Source organism: Haliotis asinina, chromosome 2 (genome assembly GCF_037392515.1).
Source record: "Haliotis asinina isolate JCU_RB_2024 chromosome 2, JCU_Hal_asi_v2, whole genome shotgun sequence".
NCBI classification, from domain to species: domain Eukaryota; kingdom Metazoa; phylum Mollusca; class Gastropoda; order Lepetellida; family Haliotidae; genus Haliotis; species Haliotis asinina.
The window spans coordinates 44,652,778-44,675,043 of record NC_090281.1 but is presented as its reverse complement, the minus strand read 5'-3'; the positions used below and the strand labels follow the sequence as shown (position 1 = coordinate 44,675,043).

Below are 22,266 nucleotides of genomic sequence, written 5' to 3'. Positions count from 1 at the left end.
AACATGGTACTGGAAATGCAATGCTTAGTATGGTGAGTGAGAGAGAGAGCAAGTTTAGTTTTAGGTCACTTTAAGCAATATTCCAGCAATATCAAGGCAGGTTACACCAGAAATGGGCTTTACACATTGTGACCATGTGGGGAATTGAACCAAAGTCTTCAATGAGTTGAGCAAATGCCTTAACTACTAGGTCACCCAATCGTCCCTACATGGTACTCTCAAGTGATACAAGAACACAGTGTAAATTGGTTCGAGACTATCATGACAAGTGAGCAAGAGTATGCAAGATGAAGCCATATTTGTTTCAAGAGTCAGTGTGCGGTGAACCAGTGTGAGGTCAGAGGACTGAACTGTCACATGGTACTGTGAATCCAAAAGGTAGATTTAGTACTGATACAAAAGGATATACAAGGGTTTTACATACCATGCATGTAACACATGTCATGCCATTCAAACATGTCTTCTCACACAATACAATCCTAAAATAACAGTAATAGCAATTTACTCACTCAACCACAGCACACCAACAGTTTTACAATAATCCTTTTCCACTGAACATGATGCGTTCACAATTCACCACAGAACAAGGCACCTGCATGTCTAATATTACATCCCTAACTGCCATTCAGACACTGAATGGCTTCCAGCTGCTCACACCGTGCACTGATGCAGTCATTCAGCATAACAAGCAATCCAAATACATAAACAGCATACGGTTTGATCACACGCCATGTGTTGAATGAATCTTAACTCCCCTTATGATTTCCTTATATATGACCCAGTATAACTCATGTAAGTATGTGATTCGGACACCAATGACTCAGAAAAAATACAATTTCAGAGACAAATAATATTAAGTCTAGACGCATAAGCTTGGTCGGTAAATGAATCTCTTTCACCAGTGATTTAAAACTGGAATTTACGTTTGTATGCAACTGAAAGGTTTGATGCAACACAGAAGTGCGTGGCCAGTATGCACAGAAAGGACAGAGAAAAACTACATTGCAACATAAGGGAGGCACCATAATATCCTCTGAACCAAATCCTTGACAAGAAGTTCCTATTATGAAAGTACATGTAATTATTAGACCATACAGTGGACTACTCAGTACGGTACAAAGTATGCCGATAGTATAGACACACTACTGACAAGGAAGAAGAAAGTTTACTGAAAGTCTGCTGTCCACTTTGTCTCATAGCTACGCTCCCTTGATGACGTACATCACATGTATACTAGTATGAATGACGTAGAGCACTTTCTTTTACCAGTACACCGGTAGTCTACTCAGTCTGATCAAATTTTACTTAAATACACCTGAAGGATTTCAAACTTAATTAACATATATACTTTTCAAACGAACAACTGAGGGGTTAACAAAGTGCACACACAGGTAAGAGTTTTCAAATTTGGAGGAACTAACCGTGTGTTCTACATTTACTGAGACTGATTATTTTTATCAGCCATTTTTGTCTCGATCTCTCCTTTCCAGATTCTTTACTGCAAGCAGGAAAAGGACAATATATGAGATATTTAGGGCCCCATAGGTCCATTATGTCTGCATAATATAAGGAAATAGCAACTCTTTTAGATATTGTAATGTTACCAGATGAGTTCATCGAAATGAGAACTAGACGTTTATTTAAACATGTGCTTGTTCAGGTGATATATCAAAAACATGACTGAGCTGAACCAAAGCCTTCCGGTAAACATTTAAACAAAAAGGGTATCTTGTTACCCCTCCTCATCATAATAAACAATGTTTGAACACTTCACAGGAATAATCCCACTTTCTCAAATTAAAATCACAGCAATGATTTTTAAAACAAATTTACTGAAGTTGGGGTCAACAAGCTCCTTAATTTAGTTTCAGCTGAGACAGGCTATTTTGTCTGAAATGAAAAAATATTTACATAAAAAACAAAAAGCCTGTCTCATAGTCCCATTGACTGACTGATAGTATATTTGAATCAATATTATCCTGCACAGTCAGTTCCATGTATGTTGTTTACAGTGATATTACCTGGGAGTTACAGGTATCATGTATAATCACTTTCCATGATGTACCGACCTTGTTAGAACGGCATCTGTCACGTAGGCACCTGTTTGATAAGTATGAGTTATAAGGCATCAATTATTATCTGGATTAAACAAAAGGGGGACTAGTGCTGACTATCAGTACAGGTCATTGGACGCAAAAATTAGACCCAACTTCTGGTCCAGGTCTCTCTAAAACTAAATTTATATCACCATCACCACCACCTCTGGGTATAGGTCATAGAGATTTGTGATAAATATTTAAATAAATAACTTTGAGCAAACATGCCAAAGATGTCTGAAAGACATGAATATGAGTGGTGATGGGTGTATGCACCGATTACTAACAAAACATCATCCTGAAAATAATTTAGAATGTATTTTGCAAGGTAAAATTAAAACTCTTTTCACCAAAGTTAATTATGATATTATTCATGACATAATTTTCATATTGATAATCATTGCAGTCCATTTGGCCCAAAAGCAGACCAATGAATTGCAATCAAACTTGAAAACTAAGAAACAAAATATTCAACAAAACACCAGACCAACTCAGAAAGGTTTTAGCAGAATTTATCCCCTACAAATAAAAAAGTTGCATAAAGGTCACATGCAACGTAAAACACAACTTCAACTTTGCAGATTCTGGTACCTTTCAGTATGCACTTACTGAAACAAATAATCAAAAATGCCAATTCAACCTAAGAAGTTGAAAAAAACACGAAGAAAAAAAAAAAGCCTGCGAAATCGGAGTTCAGAGGTTTCACTAAATTTCCCCAGCGCTGCTCTACACCCACAACGCATGCGCTGTGAATAGGTTCGCAGAGCTTGAAACAGTATGCATGCCTGGAGTGAGGTCATGAGCAGTTGTCTAATCTTGGTTGTGTACACAAACAAGTAAATAATCTACTCGTTACATAAAAAATTTGTTGATTGAAACAGTCTCTGTCACTGAGAAAGCTCCGATGAATGTCTGGTTTATTCACACCTATATGTCTGTCTGCCTGTCTGCTAAAGACAACTTGCAGTACACAGCTTCAAACATTGACCACATGCAGTTTGAACTTAACACCTATCAGGCTATATGCCATAAACAAAATAAATTAATTTATGACTCGTGCACCCGAGTCCCATCTCTGCTACATTATGTAATAAGACAGGTGTGATACTTGTACACATGACATGGTTTTATGTCTGTGGTTTGCAAACAAACTCCATCCATTTTTTCTCAGATGATTGTATCTGACAGAAACTGGTGCAAACTCTTGTCAGTTTCAAGTCCTGCTTTGTATTTGGACGAATGCCAGTTTCCAGCCACACAGCAGTTTATCATCTCTACTGAGATGATTTTTGATTGGATCGAACTCAAATTCAAAGAACATGTATTTAGAAAAACCAACATCTCTATATACATTCTTTATGGATAACAACTTCTTTTAATGTATATGTCTGACAAAAGTATATGAATCCATACTGAAACGACGCATCAAATACAAAAAAAGAGGTTGTTATCCATGAAGAATCTTACTTTCTTGTGACTTGCCATACTTCTAAAATGCCCATCAAACAGATCATCTTTCTGTACACACAATGAACCCTCAGTGTATCAGCAAATGAATCAGCCCATCGCAAACTGTCGTTACACTTGAGTGCAGACCCATGCACTATGACTGGGTTCGGTCTCCTGAGGGCTTTATTTCGGGGAAGTAAGCCCAAATACAAAATATTGCAAATTTGAATTGCGAAAGAACGCTTCAAATTTTGTTTATTTGTTTTTCCACAAGCAGCAATGTATATTATATGTCATGAATAAGTGATAAGTGTGTTTTAAGTATGTTTGATTTTTTTGTTGCATGTGACCTTTAACAAACTATCAGTAAAATATTGACAAGGTTCAAAATTTGCTATGAGGAGGGGAGTGCGGAGAAAGGGACAGCCAGGCATTTGAGAAGCACATGGACCGGTACCAACAAAGTCATTGATTCATTAACCGTCTCCATCCTTTCTTGAACACCTTGCTGTCCCCTCCACCATTGCGCTTCTCCCTCATAACAAATGGTGAACTGTGTCAGTATTTAAATGACAGTTTGCCAGACAACATTTTTCTTTTTAAGAAAAACATTCTGCAAAAACACAGTTAGCCTGATGTTTTGATTATGATCAGTGTTTCATTTGGTATATTATGTTTATTAGATTTTGACCCTTGTCAATGATATTTCTGATTATCAATCATTTTAGCCAGTCCTAAGCATGACCAACTCTCTGTTAAAATGCAGATGCTGACTACATTTTCTGTTGACTTTCAGTCACCATGAGATGCACATATTTTACCAACATTGTGAGCTGCCTTGCACTGCTGTACCTGCTATGGGGTCTCTACACCATGTGCACCATCACCTCCTATCTTATTCTCTGCCTCTTCGTCATCTACCACTTCTATCACCATGGACAGGAGTCAGGTAAAGCCTTACATCAGTAAAGGACAATGTCATGGGATGATGCAGTCTGAATTGTTACAAATAGGTACTTGAAATGGATTAAAACTTTTGGTATTTATCACTTAAGACTTCTGGAAAACCTTTGGGTTGTTTCAGTTATGGTTTTACTGAGTATCCTTCAAAGAAGTATGAACTAATTTGGAAGGAATCATATGACAGCATTAAAAGAAGCCAATCTAACAAGCACTGTCATCTGCAGCCCTTGAACTATGATTCAGCTGATGTGACATCATGACAGTATGTTTGTCAGTTAAACTCTGCAGTGAGCAAAATTGCAGTGACATCATATCCATCAGTATCCACCATATATCATAGTGTCCCCCCAAAAAATCAGTCATCGATAATGAATAATTTCTCGTGCTAGGTCACCAAGCCTGGCCATCTGATGAAGTTAGTACAAGTTACTGGAGACCAACTATGCAAACCTGAATTCTCCCTCAGTTCATCCACTCATGATCTACTCCTTTATTCATAAACAGGTGCAGACTATGTCTCTGAAAATTTCAACATGGATCGTCTCTATGAGGAAAGACGTGACTTTTTCATCAAGCTGATGGAGACTCTGAACCGACTGAACTGCAGCCAACCGATCAAACAAGTCATACAGTCATTGCACAATGATGGACTCATTCCAAATGGATGTGCCACTGCAGCAGAAAATAGTGAGAGACCTGTATCTCATTTAACTGGGCTGACTGAAGGTGTTTCTCAGCAACTACCAAGAAGCCCTGGTAATACTGTCATAGATCTGGAAACAAATATGACCTACCAAGGAAACAGAGAAGTCTCAACTGATAACCCATACACTGAATCTGAACACAGTGACCATGATCTAAGTTGTTCTGATTTGGAGGAGGACAGTGAAGCACAGAGCCAAAATGGACATGCTGCAAGTGCAGGTGATGGTGTACTTCCAGCTCAGCCTGCAGCTCTAACCACAGCTAATGAGGAGGACAGTGAAGCACAGAGCCAAAATGGACATGCTGCAAGTGCAGGTGATGGTGATGGTGATGATGAAACTGTTCCAAAGACTGTGATCAGTGTTGATAAAGCTTTCTCTACTGAAACTGATGGCTCTCTCTACACAAACACTGATGATGAATCCAAGGCGTTGGAAGACAATCAAGAAACTGTTCCAAAGACTGTGATCAGTGAAGACATGGTTGTTGCTGCTGAAACTGAAGGCTCTGTCAACACAAACACTGATGATGAATCCAAGGCGTTGGAAGACAATCAAGAAACTGTTCCAAAGACTGTGATCAGTGAAGACATGGTTGTTGCTGCTGAAACTGAAGGCTCTGTCGACACAAATACTGATGATGAATCCAAGACTTTGGCAGACAGTCAGGAAGCTTTTTTCAGTACTGTCATCAGTGTAGACAAACCTTTGCCTGCTGAAAGCAAAGCAAATGATTCTGATTTGGCGGAGGATGGTAAAGCAGAAGGTCACAATGGACATGCTGCTGCTGCTGCTGCTGCTGCTGCTGCTGAACCCAAAAACACCATGATTGCTGAAACTCAGACATTGGTCGACATAAATACTGATGACGAATCCACTGTTTTGGATGGCAATAGTGAAACCATTCAAAGCAGTAGCTTTGCAGCCACAAAACCTGAAAAGATTGACAGAACAGTCAATGTTTTAAACAACAATGCTGCGGAATGTTTTGGAAAACAGTCCATCCTTAAAGTAGATTCAGACAGCATAAACATGGCCGGCAAGTTTTCAATAACTACCAAAGAAATTGATAGGGAGGTGTCCCTTAGTAGAAGTAACAGTCCAACTTGCCTAGGAAAAGAAGAGAATTCAAAAGAGCAATTGCATTTGACTGAAGATACAGGCATATATGGAAAATCTGCTTCAGAAAGTAGAGCTGTACTTCCAGCTCAGCCTGCAGCTCTAAACACAGGTAATGATGTATCGTCAAAAACAGAAGAGGCAACACATGTTCTGAGCTGTCCTAGAGAAAACAATCAGGAGTCAGGGCCCCAACAAGAAGAATTTCACAAACCACAAGAATCTTGTGTGTTAATAAGACATCAAGGGAATACATGCCTTTTCTCCCCCACTGATGATCCTGGGAAATTACAAAGCAATCTAATGCATTCTCCCAATGCCACTCTTAGTGGACTTGTCCTGTCACATACATATTCCTTAGAGGACAATCATGACAACAAAACTGCAGAGAGATCAGTCCCTGTGAATCTCCAAAACAATTCAACTTGTGATGACAAGAAGCCTCCAGCAGCCGCAATAGATCTTAAAGATGAATATGACAGATGCTCTGAACAAGACAAAGGTTGCCTGAGTCAAGACAAACAGATGAACAAACAGGCATCGAATCTCCAAAATGATCAAACTTATGATGACAAGAAGCTTTCATCAACCCCAGTAGATCCTAAAGATGAACATGACAGATACTCTGAACAAGAAAAAGGTTGTCTGAACCAAGACAAAAACATGACCAAACAGGATGTGAGTCTTCAAAAAGATGACTCAAGTGATTTAGGCGAGGCAAACTATACACCCCAATCTGATCCCAAAGATCCACCTGACAGACGTCCTGATCAAGATAATGGCTGTGAAGATAGGTTGCCTCCATCAAGTCATGAGGTAAAAACTGACTAAATATAGGTCAATTGAAAAATAAATCCTAAATCTTAGCGAGGTTTGCTCTATCCAAACTGCATCACATATCATCAAAATCATTAATTACATGATGAGGAAAATCAAATGAAGTAAAACTTAAGTGACGGACCAGTTCTTCATGACCTAATTATGCTTTTCCTCCATCCTTGTACAAACTAGTACACACTAGTGCACTCCAGTACACACAGTCCTGCAGACACACACACATACATGCCACCATGTTAGTGGGATGATCTGGAATGTAATATCAGGCTCAATTCACCTTTCTTGCCAGGCTTCAGCTGAGTTGCGGGCAACCAAACTAAAGGTTCAGAAGAAACAAAGAGTGATGGCTGACAATGACAAGGAACAACATGCACCACCAGATGGAAGACCATCTGCAAAGGACAAGGTCTGTCAACTATCGCTCTTGTTCTCTAGAAACAGTTTAATCAAGCTAAAGGTGATCAGAAAAAAATTGATTTGACTGTTGACCCAAATGAATATTCGTCAGTTGGAAAGTTCTTTATGCTCCAGGGGTTTGGAGCATCAATCAATTTATTACCCTTTAAGTAAATCTGTTGAATTCTGATTGGTCAGAACCCAAAGCATACAAAATCATGTATGTGTTTTTGCAAGGGTGTACAAATAGTACACCCCATCAAATCTGTCACATGACACACTGCATGAGTTGTACACATGACCTTGACCTTAGATGGAATGTGGCTGTGAAATGTCTGATCATATTGAAATTTTAGGGGTGAGGTATACAATTATGAGCATAAATGGAGTAATATAATTGTTGCCATAATTTCTTATTTGTTTGTGTCAATAAATGTATTCAAAACATAAAATGTTTCTGTATTTCACCTTTCCTTTAACAAAATCTCAAATTCCATATCATAAACTAAACCATCCTGAGTTATCTCCCTTTATGACTGTTCAGGAAATATCATGGTGAAATTTTGCATCTCATTCTGCCAAAGGCTGAATGTTGGTGTTTAAAGATAAGTTTAATGTAAAGATCTTAAGGGTAATAAATTTGTCACATGGTGTTTTGAAAGGGTGTACAAGACTGTAAAACCCTTGTAAATTCCATACTTCCTGAGGTGATGAAAATAAGGAATTTACAAGTGTCTTACAATCATGTACACCCCTTCAAAATACTATGTAACTGATAATCTTGTGTGCAAGTTAGCTTTACCTGTAATACAACAGCAAACATGTTGAAATATGTAGTAGGCAGCATTGTTACTTAGGACTTTATTAGTCTTGGCCTTGGCAGTTTTGTTTACCAACACCCTCAGCAACATTCCAACTTTACTTTACTGTAAATAAATGTGTCATAATGTGGACAAGGAAACCAGAGACTGAAGTTATGAGTCATATGCCTTGTTACATCATCCACCAAGTAACTAAGTCTAAACACCCAGTACATTACACTGCTTCTCATGACTGGTATGGGCTTCTAAACCAGAATCGAACCATTGTATGCCCTCACTGTGCGTATTATGCATATCTTGTCTTTTCAGACACCAAAGAAAACAGACGCTTTGAATGAGAATCAGCCAAAATATGACCAGGATACTGTCATGGAGGTTTCCATGTCTCTGTCTGCTCGATTTCATCAGGTGAACAAATATATTTTATAGGAAGTGGCAAAATAGTCAACAATGTTATGTGGGATGTATAAATCCTTAAAGCTCACATGCAACCAAAAACACAAACATAATTAAAACACAATTATCACTTACTTATGACATATAATATTCATTTGCCAAAACACAGAGGGCTCATTGTGTGTATATAAAGATGATCTGTTTGACTGGTATTTCAGATGTATGGTGAGTAATAAGAAAGTAAGATATTTTTTGTGAATAACAACTGCTTTTATTGCATATGATGCAACATTTATCCAACCTCAACCGCAGAGAGAATCCATCACTTGCTGTTCAAGCCATGCTAACTTAATCACTGCAAAGCTCAGCTCAGCTGGTAAAACCATTTTTTCCCCCAGAGAATCCATCACGTGCTGTTCAAGCCATGCTAATTGGAATTGAAACCTATACCTATTTACCATCACCAGAAACCCACAAATCCACACTGAAGCAATGCCAGACAAGACCCTACTGCAGTTGATAGTCTGTCATACAGACCCTGAAGTATATATATCCAAGAAAGCCCACGCAGGTCTAGAAAATGTGGCAAGTCTAGATTTCCACAGCTTCAGGTCTATGCAATTGATAGCCAGTCCCGGTAATCACCATTGGTTGTTTGGAATCCCTTCTTAGCTCAGAGTGTCCACATGATAACATTGAATATCTCTCTTTCATTTTCTGATTTTGGATGAAAGTCATTGCACCAACATTTCTAACAAACACTTATGTTTTGGTTACAGAATGGAAATCAGCCAGTCATCATTCAGCAAAATCAGCCTGAGAAATGGCCAACAGAAAGTTCCTCTGACAGTGAGAATGAAAGCAAGGGAAACCACTCAGCGGTACCTACTGCATAACGTCAAATGTCAGTTAATGAAACAAGGGAGACTACTCAATGGTAACTACATCGTTAGTCTTCAAAAGTAAATTTCTGCAACAAGAACAACAAATCTACTGACTACATAAAAAAAATAGTGTGAACAAAAAGTGACTCAATCTATACTTGTGTGTAAACCTTATCCCACATCTTCAATTAATTCAATTTAACTAAATGATGTATTACAGAGTGAGGCAGCTAGACACATCAATAATGGTTTGTATTTTTATTTTTTTATTTCAAGAATACTACATGTACTGTAAATTCGGCAATATATTTACTCACTCACATGACACATCCTCTCGTGGCCACTGCCTGTAGTCAACTACTTGTCCCTTTCAATAAGTCTAGTCCACTCTGTCCAGTCAAAGCCAATCAGTATCCAAGCCCATCTATTGTGTTTGTATTACAGTCCAGGTGCTATCATGTGAGTTGCACTCTAGTAGCCTCAGCATCAAACTTAACTTGTATCAAATTCCCTCTTTTCTTTCTTTTAGTCATTTTTTTGTTTAAAACTGAAAAGATCAATTTCCACTTTATCTACATGGATGTTGATGTCTTTATATACAAGTTCAGGGACGGAAGGTAGGAATCCAAGTCCCATATAAGTACAAGAAATCTCTTTTTGTAATTTTGGAATCTGATTAAAACTTTGTACAGGTTTAAAATCCAGATTTCCTGTCACAGCAGAGCTTCAAAGCTGCCCGTCACAGAGGACTTGAAGCAGCCTTGCTGGTGATGCCCTCTCTTGGTCAAACAGTCTGAGAGCTGATGTTTTGTGTCCACACACTGTATTCTTTTGATTAAGCCGCTGTCCCTCATCACTTTGATTGAACTTATCTCCATCCTTAGTCTTTTCTCTGTTGGCATGTTGGTAGACTTCAGATTGTCGTAGAGAGACTGGCAGTCAGTTATAGCCACCAGTGGCAGCATTAGTGGGGTTGCTTTGCCACTCTTTATCTCTGTGTATAGTGAGGATATGAATATACCCATATCAACACCATCTGCCATAGCTAATGTCTCTGCTGCAATGGTGCTTCGGACCACCCGTCTGACCTTTTTTGAGTTCCAACAGATCGGCATCACCTCTCCTTTGAGATTGGAAATAAAAATGATGTAGGCCCCTTGACTACCTCCATCTGAGAGATTGCCAAAACTTGCATCACTGAAAACTAGAAGCTCCATCTCTAGTTCTTGATATGTTAAGCTCACTTTTTCTACCTTGATTTGTTTGATGACTTTGTTCATTTCCATCAGATGTTCAATTTTTGCATGCTTGTAGCAGGATGACAATCTTGAAGCTTGAAATAACACATCAGGTCGACTCTGTCTAGCAATCCACAATATTTGGCCTACTTCTGATCTGTACAAGGCCCTCTCCTCTTCATTCAAAACCTCTTCCTTCTTCATGGCTCTTGATTTCTCCACATCAATGAATGACAAGTTGTCTGCATAGGTCTGTTGACTGAGTCTTATTTTGTTCTCTTCACATACCACTTCAATTCCCACACACTGGAAAATCTGACTCTGCTCCTTTCCAACATTGAATTGTTCATGGACTGCTGGAATAATGTTAGCTTGAAATTCTTTATTTCCACTCCAAATAAAATGTCAACATGACATGCCAGCAAGCCAGTCAGTGTACCATCATCCTTATGCCAGTGGAAAACTGCAGGATCTAATTTAGAGACTTGTCCATTAAGACTTGTGAACACTTGCTTCACTCTGTCATACCATTTACGAGATGCATCTCCTAATCCATATACACATTTCTTCAGTTTCCAGACCTTGTCAGATCTCAATTATTTGGTGGTTTAACATAGACGTCTCTGTCTATTACTTGGCCCTGCAAAAATGCTGTCTTGATGTCCACTGACCTAGGTATCCATCGATTTTCAGCCATAACTGCCAACACAACCTTCAGGGACTCACTTGAGCAGGTAGGAGAATCTCTCAGTGTCACAAATATTGTTTTCTTCAAATCCCCTCACAACAAGTCTGGCTTTCGGCAAGATTCCATTTTCTGTTTCCTTCATAGTACAGACCCAGCGTGTTGACAGCATCTTCTGATTTTCTTTTTCCACTTCTTCATAAACATCATTATCTTTCCAGTTCTGTAACTATGCTTGTTTGACTTCAGTCCATGAAATACCATCTGCAATGAGAACTTCATCTTGTGAACTATCATCTGTCTGTGCTGCTGATTCTGTATGACACTCATCAGACTCCTTCAAAATTTGTAGACTTTTTATTTGGCTCAGGTCAATAGATTGTCTTACACCTTGCATGTCTTCCCCCTGAAGCTCTATATTATACCAAGACTTGTTCTTTCCGGTAGCTTTACCTGCTCTGTTTAACACTTTGGCCTTGATTATTTCACCACTATCCATATGCTCATATGAGATGCTTTGACCACTTTTGACCTTGCTCCAATCTGTTCTGTTCAAATCACCGTCTCTCACATCTGAGCCACTGTTGTCAGTGTCATCAAGGGCATATTCCTGCCAACTTGGAGTTTCTTGACTTCCTTCACTATTGTCTTTGTTTGATTCATGCAGGTCATCAGTTTCTTTCTGGTCTCCTAACTTTTGTAGCCTGCATTTATGTACTCTAACCAAGGCTCCACCATGTCTAGCAAAAACCACAACCCCTTCTTGTCCGATGACAGTAGCTGGTCCTCGCCACTTTATGCTGTCAGGTCTCCTGTAGTAGACTTTCTCTCTATTAACAAAAGGACCAGACTCTGGCCTGATCCGTTTCCTCAAAGCTCTTCGGATTCGTTCAGAGGATTCAGCTTTGGTGAACTCCTGCCTCATAGCATGCAGAGTGTTGATATGTTGTCCAATAGTCTTGCTCTCAGTTGTTCCGTCTAATGCAGGTAGGTCATTTGTCAAATTCATAGGCAAGTTTGGTTTTCTGCCGTAAACTAACTGGTGTGCACTAAAGCCATAGACATTGGTCATTGTATTCTTGGCTGAGAGTGCCCAGCTGAGTGCTGTCTCCCAATCACAATTCTGCTCTTGAACGAACTTTCTTCAACATTATCGTTAAAGTTTGATTATGTCTCTCCAAAAGTCCATTACTCCAGGGGCTGTATGCTGCAGTGGTCTTTATCTCATTGTTGAAGTTCTCACACAAATCCCTCACTTCACTGCTGTTAAACTCGCCACCATTATCACTGACCAGTCTTTTCGGTGCACCATGCACATTTATCCAGCATGACAAAAACTTTGCTACAAACTCTCTTGATTTCTTGATTTCTTGCTTCTCATTATGGCCCCTGAGCTAAATCTGATGAACAGGTCAATAACATGTAAATACCATACTCTGTCTTCAAGTTGATGGAGATCTACCGCAACTGTTTCATTGAAATCTGAAGCAAGAGGAAGGCCAACTGATGGCTTAGGAGGTTGTCTCTTGTACTGCTGACAAATTTCACATTCATTGCACACCTCATCTATCAAACTGATAGTTTCTTTGTCAATCACACCAGCATTCTGAATCAGTTTTCTGAGATGTTCTTTCAATGCATGTCCAAACTGTTTGTGCAGCTTCTTCATGATAATTTTCTTCTCTTCCTTGCTTGCTGCTTCTTCTATCACCAGGATTTCTTGGTCTATGTTGTGACTTTCAATATGTGCTCTGTCTCCTGATATTTACACACAGTAATGACCACTTGAGGTCAGATTGAGAGTAACTGGTTTGTTAAACATTTCAGCTTTGTCTGTACCTAAATCCAACTTTGTCCCAACTTTCTTCAGGGATTGCTTGCTTAACAACAATGGAATGTCAGCATTCACTACCTCTGTCTCTATCTTACACTCTGTTCCACCAATTGTTGCAGGAATTAAAGCTGTCATAGATGATGTCACTTTGACTCCATCTCCAAATTGGAATGCTGTTTCACTCTCTCTACTAACCACTTCAGCTTTTCTCTTCTGACTTAAATTTCCTATGAAATTGTCAAACCATTGTCGACCGCATACTGTTCTTGTACAGGCTGTATCTAGAACTGCACATCCATAGGCTTCCGTCATAAGGATTTGATTTTCTATCTTTTCTTCTTTGGTGAACAAGGTAAGGTTGCATGTTTCTTCCTCTGTCAGTTTGATCTTCTCTTCATCTTTGTGTGGACAGTCCTTTACCCAGTGGAAAGTTGACCTGCAAATCACACACTTTGTTCTGCGACCAAATCTGTCTAATGGGTTAGTTCCTTTCTGGTTACTACCCTGTGACCATGTTCTATTTTCAGTGGAGTATTTATAGCTAACTTTGCTCCTTGGATCATTGCGAGTCATGTATGCTGTTTCTTGTTTAATATCAATAGAATTTTCAGAATTAATGCAAGTTGTGATGCTTTCACCGAATATTCTTTTTAGTGCTGCTTTTACTGTCTGATATTTTCTGTCACAAGCAGCAGTTAGGACCAACTGCCTTTCTCTAACTGAAAGATTTGCACAATCCACAAGTTTGAAAGCAAGAATGGGGTCAGGAAATTCCAGCTGGTATCTTTTGCACATGCTATTTCTTCTCTCAAATTCAATGATATATTCATTCATACTTGTCCCACATGCTCGATGATAGCTGTCAAACTGTGTGTATGTAGAATAGGCCAAGTCTATCTCGTCTTGTTGGTACAAGGAGTCAAGTGCTTTCAGTAAGGTTTTCAATCCTCCTTTTCTGTTTAAATCTGTCACATCAATGTCCAAAGCTTTAGCCTTAGCTTGACCAGTAAGTGTGAGAGTAACTGCCAATGCTTGCTTTTCTTCAACTACATCTGTCATCAAACTCTAAACATTCAACTCATTTTTCCAAACTTCATAAACACTATCTTCTTTCAGTGTTGGTGGTGATTTAAAATTCACAGCCATTTTCCTCTTTAAAGTGAATTTTACGCTCTGCTACCATGTAAATTCGGCGATATATTTACTCACTCACATGACACATCCTCTCGTTTCCACTGCCTGTAGTCAACTACTTGTCCCCTTCAATAAGTCTAGTCCACTCTGTCCAGTCAAAGCCAGTCAGTATCCAAGCCCATCTATTGTGTTTGTATTACAGTCCCGGTGCTATCATGTGAGCTGCACTCTAGTAGCCTCAGCATCAAACTTAACTTGTATCATGTACATGAACAAGAACTAACTGCAGTAACAACTGGATTCAGCAATGCGTATCATTAGAATTCTTACCAGTGTGATACAAAAATACTTCTTTCTCGGTTGTCTACAATACTTGTTTCATAACACAGAAGTCTCCTTTGGTACACAGAATCTAGTAAAGATTACCACCATATGTAGTGAAATATCTTGACTCAAACCAGCATTAGGTAATGTGATCTCTCAAAGTCAGAACAAATGAATGCTTCAAGCACTTAGTTAAGTTGCTTCCTCCTTTAATTGTTGACAGAACTACAAGTATCCTCTGAAGCACTGTTTAATCTCTCATACTGAGATAACACAACATATTAATACGCCTACAAAACAGTGTGAAAATAAATCACAACAAACCAAAATATTCTTTCTGTATCTTGAATTATTTTCATATAAATTCTCATATGACCTAAGATGGAAGAATTGTGACTCATACTCGTTTCAAACCATATCAAAATGCATGAGAAGCTATTATTTCTCACTGATAATCTGCATACAAGACTCCCAAATGAATCCATCACATCAGCGGGTGTCACTTAAGCAATATTCCAGCATCATGGCTGGGGACACCAGAGCTGGACTTCACACATTGTACCCAGTAGGGGAATCGAGCACAAGTCTTCTGTGCGATGACAAACACTATAACAACAAAGCCACCCCACTGCCCCTTAAGATATCATCTCGAAACCCAAAAAGCCATGAAATTGAACATGTCAATCAGAGGTAATGCAGACTGCTTACTGACCAGTTTGTACCCAAACAGTAAAGGTCGGCCAGAGAGAGTATTGATAAGTACAATTATTTCATACCTTTTCTGTGATTAGAAAGGGATTGAACATCCATCTTTCTGCTCTCTAAGTAGCTCTATTCACAACAGAGGCAATCATCTAACAAATTCTTCATAAGTACATGGCTTAGTATTAAAACTGTATTCAGTGAAAGCATTCAGAACATCTCTCCAGAAAATATTTTGTAGTGATTCAGATAATATTGATGGGTATTCATTGCCAAAGGTTAATAAATTTAAACATTGTGGACAGTCTTTTATGAAAAGATTTTTCCACTTCCTTTCGTAGTCAACACAAAGCAGTGATCTGATTCATGTGATTTTCAGAGCATCAACACAAACAAAAATATTTATCATTCCAAGCCCTCCTTCCACAACAGGTTTACAGATTACGGAGCACTTTTTTTGTCAGGCTTGTAATCCCAAAGGAAGCTGAATAAAATAGTGTTTAGCTTCTGAAGAAAATCTGCAGGTGGGTTAGGGAGAGTAAGAAAGAGGAAGTTTAATTTGGAAATGAGCAGTGACTTTATTATGGCAATTTTTCCGAGAGAAGTTATGGTTCTTTTCATCCATCATTTGATGATTTCTTCAATTTCATAGATTTTACTTTCACAATCTTTACGGTCTTTACTGAAAACAGTATTCCAAGAATCCTGAATTCATCAGGGTTCCAACGCAGGTTTAAGACTGGTCTGAACTTCACTTCAGTATTTCTGCGGCTTCCTATTCAAACAACTTCCGATTTGTCATAGTTTAAGTCCTGAAATTTGTGCATATGTATCTAAAGTATCTATTACTGCATCAAAATATTTTTTTGAAGCCATCAAGGATAAATTCAATGTCATCTGCGCAATCAAATATTCAGTATCATCAATACATATTCCTTTAATATCTTTATTTTATTTAACAAGACTATATAATATTTCTGCACATAGTAAAAATATAATGGGGGGCATAGGATCATCACCTTGTCTGCAGTCCCGATGAACTGATATCCATGGTGACATCCTGCCATTAACAATTAAATTTGACTTCATGTCTCTGTACAGTATGGACACCCATTCAAAGATATTTTTTCCAAATCCAAAAAATTTCAAGGTTTTAAAAACAAAAGACCAGGATATTGAATCAAGAGCCTTTTCAAAGTCTACAAGTAGTAGCATACCTTGTATCTGTTTGGCTTCTGTGTATAGAAATAAACCATAAATCAGCCGAATATTTTCTCCAATGTATCTATCAGGCAAAAACCCTGTTTGCTCTTCACTAATTATTTTAGGGAGGACCCTTTACAATCTATTTGCAATAATGAGGCGACATGAGTTAATATGAGGAATTCAACAAAGTGATTGGGCGCCAGTTTTTAATAAATTGTCTTGGTTTTTCTCCCTTTGGTATGCAGGTTATAATTCCCTGTTTTTGATTATAGATAGGTGACCAGTTTCAAGGCTATAATTAAGTGATCGTAGTAGGAAATCTATAATGTCAATCCAGAAAAATTTTAAAAACTCGTAAGAGAAGCCATCTGAACCAGGGCTTTTATTACTTTTTGTTGTCTTAAGTACAGATAAAAGTTCATCTTTAGTTATAGGTCCTTCAATTGTGTCAGAATTCTCAACTTTAGATATATCTTGTTCACTAATTAAACTATTGAAATCTATATCTTTTACAAGATGTTCTTTGGATGAATATAAGTCTTGATAGAACTGTGTAATTAATTTGCCATCGAGTGTTTCTAATTCTTTCATATTTTTATTAATGTAGTTTCTAAGTTAAAAAAATATTTACTGTTACACTCTCCTTCATTTTTCCATTTGGCTTTAGATCTTACCAGCTAATCTTTTTTCACGTAACTGTTGTAATTCTTGCCTTTTACTGTCTAATTCTTCAACCACATCTTCTCTATAGTTGTGTTCTAGGTTTTCTATATCCATTTGATGTTTTTCTTTTGTTTTATTCAATTCTAAAGAGAAGCATATGATATTGATTTACCTCTAATTGTCATAAGAAGTGTTTCTGAGAACAGGTGATCATCTATGGAAAATACTATATCTGCATTTGATACATTATTGAGGTTATCTAGATTATAAACTGGTGCCACGTATTCTTTCTTAACTAAATTTATATGTTCCTTAGTTTCCTCAACATATGTCTGTCCTGCAGTAAAGAGTTATTAAATTTCCAGTAGGTACTAGTATTTTTTGTGTGTGATCTTTCATGGTAAAGTTGAAGCTAACTAGCGAGTGATCTGTTGATAACATAAAGTTATTTTCACTTGAGACATATTTCTACAAAGATTTTCTGACATAAGAAAGAAGTCTAGCCTAGCTTGCCTCACAGGTTTTGTGCATAGCCAAGTGTACTGTCTTAATCCTTGGTTGCTATCCCGCCATATATCAATGATTGAGTTCTCCTATTAATTCTAATAATTGGTCTGTTGCCTTTGGGTTATTAACATTCTTGTAGTTTCAAACATCTTTATCTTGATTAAGAGAAATATTGAAATCACCACCAAGAAGACAAGAATCATTACCAAGTTCTTTAAATTTAGTAAGTATCATTTTGTAAAAGTCTGGGGAATCAGAATTTGGGCCATAAACATTACCAACTGACATTCTAAAGTCATTCAGTGTGATATTCAGAAAAAGGAAATTTCCAGAATTTTCGTGAAGTTCATAAACTTGGTGTATCTTATGTTCTGTATTAGGTTTAAAAGAAATGCAACACCTCTTGACTGGCTAGAATGCAAGATGAGGATAATTTCATGACCCCACATTGCTCTTATATGTTTTTCATCATTTAATGTGAAATGTGTGTCTTGAATAAAATACAGAAAAAGGAGCTTAGAGCGTAAAAAGTTAAATACATCTCTCCTCTTATTCAAATCGCCAAGACCTCTACAGTTTAAGGTGCCACTGGAAAAATTGCTATCCATACTGTGTTCAGTGGTAGTCTATTATCATGTACATAAGGAAACCATTCACACCCTTCACACATTATGCATGCTTGGACAAAATATGAAAACAAAAAATACATCCGTTTGGTGTTTTCCGATCTGCCTTCTGTTTGATCAACAAAAGTGACGTACAGAACATGTCTAGTCACATGGATTTCACTTTACAGTTGCCATGAAAGAGATAAAAACAAATCATAAAATTCCCCATATGAGGCTGGTACTGGCTGGTTTAGCCACTGTGCCAGAGTGTAGAGCTGATGATAAACTGTACAAGCCATGGATGGGACTGAAGTTTTATGTCAGTATTGACAACTTGCAGGACTGAACAGATGCCAGTTTTGACTGCTACCACTATAGTTCTTTCATCTATTTTAGTCATTTTTCCTCAATGTTACTTAAATATTTATTAATATTCATATAAAAATGATCCATCTCTATTATCTATGACCCGTAAATGGCCGGAGGAGAATAGGCCTTCAGCAACCCATGCTTGCCATAAAAGGCAACTATGCTTGTCGTAAGAGGCGACTAACGGGATCGGGTGGTCAGGCTCGCAGACTTGGTTGACACATGTCATCGGTTCCCAATTACGCAGATCGATGCTCATGTTGTTGATCATTGTATTGTCTGGTCCAGACTCGATTCTTTACAGACCGTCACCATATAGCTGGAATATTGCGGCGTAAAGCGCAACTCACTCACGCACTATTATCTATATTGATAGCAGCCTAACTAAAAAGACATTTGGTGTGAAGTGGGTGCATCTTAGCTCTGGTACTTCAATGATTTTGAAACAAGGTCTTTTCATATCAATATAAACTTTGCTAACATAACCTCTACCTGATATTTAGATTAGGCCTTAAAAGTGTAGAATACCTTTTGGATGAGTTTCTAACATAAAAGCTGTTGTGTCTTATATCTCTATACAAAGATTTAATCAACACATTAAACCACAGTGAATAGTTTCATTTGCTAAATGTCAATTGTCAGACATGTCCCATGAGAGTGGCTGCCATGTCAATGATTCAGTCACCGTCACAGGTCATCCTGCTACTTATTAACACATTGCAATCAAGCGGAACAAGCCCTCAACCAACTGAGACGGAGTAGTTTACTTACCCAATGCATGGAACCACCTTATCCTCAGTGACTAATCTTTATCCAAACATCTTTACCTGTAACTCGTTAACCTAATCAACACAAGCCTGCACACCAATCAGTTGAAGCCTGTACATAAGTTGAAGTCTGTACATCAATCAATCGAAGCCTGTACAACAATTAATAGAAACCTGTTTACCTTGTTATCAGTCTACTGTTATGTGTATATATACTACAAACCTTTAGTTTTACCCTCACTTCACCTGAAGAAGAGACTAGGATCTGTCTCGAAACGTGAACTTGTATAATAATGAAGTTGAACCATAAAGCATTTTTAGTTTGATTCCTTCAACTTCTAAATGCCTTTGAAACAACTAATATATTTCTGGACTTCAGAAACTTACTTTACATGTAATATTTTACAGTGAAACCTTGTTGATCTTGGCAGTAGAATTCTATGTAAACTGTGAGGTTGAACAAAGTGAAAGGTTCAAGAACCATAGAGATAGAGTAATGTCCCTTTGTTAATCATCTACAGATTAGTGTCCCTATGTTCAAATAGAAGCATTGCTAGATGCACCTGTCTCTGGACAGGGTTACCAGATAAAGAGAGCCTAAACTAACTGGGTTTCACAGCATGTAGATTTATGGAGTAGCTTTATGTTGTATATTATTTACTAGCTTTGAGTATTTCCTGTTCTTTTCAAATTCATCTTTTTCAGTTGTATTTTGGTAAGAGTCTATGATTTGTTTCATTCGTCACATCTTTGTATACAGTACACTGTGGTTATAACCAACAGAAAGATGTTACTAATTTTAGTTATTCATAATCGTAGATTGTTATACATTTTTTTTGTTATATCAGTCAGTTCATCGCAAGCTTGTCCTTAATAAATATAATTTTCTCTATTAGGTGATTTTTTAGCTTTGGATACATATATGCTTTTTGTAGCTGTTTTGTAATCCTAGATTTGGAGTTGTTTTCTTTTTGTGCCATCTAAACATCTTATCTAAACTTACAAGATAATGCCATCAAAGAGCAAAATGCAAATGTTATTTGATTGTTGCCTTCGGAACATTTTGTATGAATTTAGATTTGATAACTCTCAGCTTTTAATCAAAATCCTAAAAAAGTATGCATCAAATCATTACATATTCCATTCATTTGGCTTTCTTCCTAAGGCAGTTTGAACCAAAACAGAATATAAAAAACAGTAAAATGACTAGGTAGCAGTCTTGTTCTTTGGTAAGTGGAGTTAATTCCATTCATAAATATGTCAGAACCATTGAACAGCCTGAACCGGTTGGTCACAAAGTAGTCAGTACAACCGAGAAAATGTATTGTTTTAGACTTCTTAGTTTAATAAATTGGTTCTGGGTTTTCATGTCTGTGTCTGTGTTGCCTCATCACAAGTGTCTGTGGAGTGCTAAAGCCTCAGGCTGGAGTGTACATGTATATGGAAACAAATGTCTTCAATGTACAGTGGAATCTGTCAAATTCAGACTCAACTGGGACTGACTTAATTGTCCGAATTACATAGAGTCCGAATTGTCCAATTTGACAGGAGTTAGCTCCCTTGATGACGAAGTTGAACTTTCAGACACAACAGTGAAAACACATAAATAAACAACAATACACTAGTGTAAAATGAATAATTATTGATTAATTTATTAATTTCACTTAAACTTGATCATCATGTTGTGATTAATGGTCAATTTTACTTTCACTTATGGAAATACTGCCTCAAGTCGGTCTGTTTGTGCTTTTGATACGTGTTGTTTATTTGACAAGGTCTTGTCAGGCATTGCATGGTAAAACAATCCTGTCTCATCACAATTAAAAATGTCCTCTGTGCGATAATCTGCGATGATGGTTGGGAGGCGGTCCTTATAGCTGTCAGTCACATCACTGTCAACACACACACTTTCTCCACTAACAGTAAACTGTTTCACATTGTAGCGTTGTTTCCAACACGAAAACCATCCATCAGACACCTTAAAATCAGTCACACCGAGGTCAGTCGCAACCTTTAAAGCTTTCTCCTTCAATATTGGTCCGGACAGTAACATATTCTTACTTCGTACACGTGAAAACCATTCGTAGAGCATCGTGCAAATGTTGTCATATTTACCATTGTGCCTTCGCTTGGTTTCTGCATTTACATTTTTGGCATACTGTTGGTGGTAGTAGTGCCATTTTCTTAAAATGTCTGACGCCGTTTGCTTGCTGATTTTGTACTTTTCGGCAAGGTCTTTTCCTCTTGGTTGAGTTGTTTTTTTACTGATTAAGCTGATAATCCGCTTGAAGTCGGGGACCGCTAATTAGGCCACTCACTCCGCCTCCTGCAGGATGTCTGATGTAGTCAGCATGTTTTCATAGTCAATTGCCTTGTCGGGCTGAGATTTTAGTCCGAATTCCGAATTATACCGAGTCTGATTTATTCAGCGTTTGTGTAATGATAAATTAACTCATTTCTGCCGGGACCACCACTAAGGTCAGAATTGTAAAGAAAACCGATTTACCCAAGGCCCGAATTTGACAGATTCCACTGTATAGACAATGTACTATCCATGAAACATT

General features: G+C 37.8%; 2 protein-coding genes across 12 annotated transcripts in view; one reads left to right on the top strand and one right to left on the bottom strand.

The window, feature by feature from the left end:
- LOC137273780 (anaphase-promoting complex subunit 5-like) overlaps nt 1-22,266 on the bottom strand; it is a 134,199-nt gene that overhangs the window by 23,033 nt on the left and 88,900 nt on the right. Inside the window, exon 1 of one of the 11 annotated variants that reach the window (XM_067806638.1) lies at nt 1,170-1,181. The exons of the other annotated variants lie outside the window; for them this stretch is intronic. The gene's annotated coding sequence lies outside the window, so the exon portion shown is untranslated. Of the gene's footprint in view, nt 1-1,169; nt 1,182-22,266 lie in introns of those variants that run through there. 11 annotated transcript variants of the gene reach the window in all.
- Nucleotides 1,249-21,070, top strand: LOC137273779 (uro-adherence factor A-like). The gene is made up of 7 exons (XM_067806626.1): nt 1,249-1,391; nt 4,342-4,494; nt 5,013-7,147; nt 7,458-7,574; nt 8,695-8,793; nt 9,561-9,718; nt 19,578-21,070. The coding sequence occupies exons 2-6, from the start codon at nt 4,347-4,349 to the stop codon at nt 9,675-9,677; spliced, it is 2,616 nt and encodes an 871-aa protein (XP_067662727.1). The 5' UTR covers nt 1,249-1,391; nt 4,342-4,346; the 3' UTR covers nt 9,678-9,718; nt 19,578-21,070.

Bases quoted from the DNA above. Each gene is read 5' to 3' on its own strand.
- LOC137273779 (XM_067806626.1), top strand. From the start codon at position 4,347: ATGAGATGCACATATTTTACCAACATTGTGAGCTGCCTTGCACTGCTG. The intron at 4,495-5,012 runs GTAAAGCCTTAC...ATTCATAAACAG, and splicing joins TCACCATGGACAGGAGTCAG to GTGCAGACTATGTCTCTGAA. The intron at 8,794-9,560 runs GTGAACAAATAT...TTTTGGTTACAG, and splicing joins TGTCTGCTCGATTTCATCAG to AATGGAAATCAGCCAGTCAT.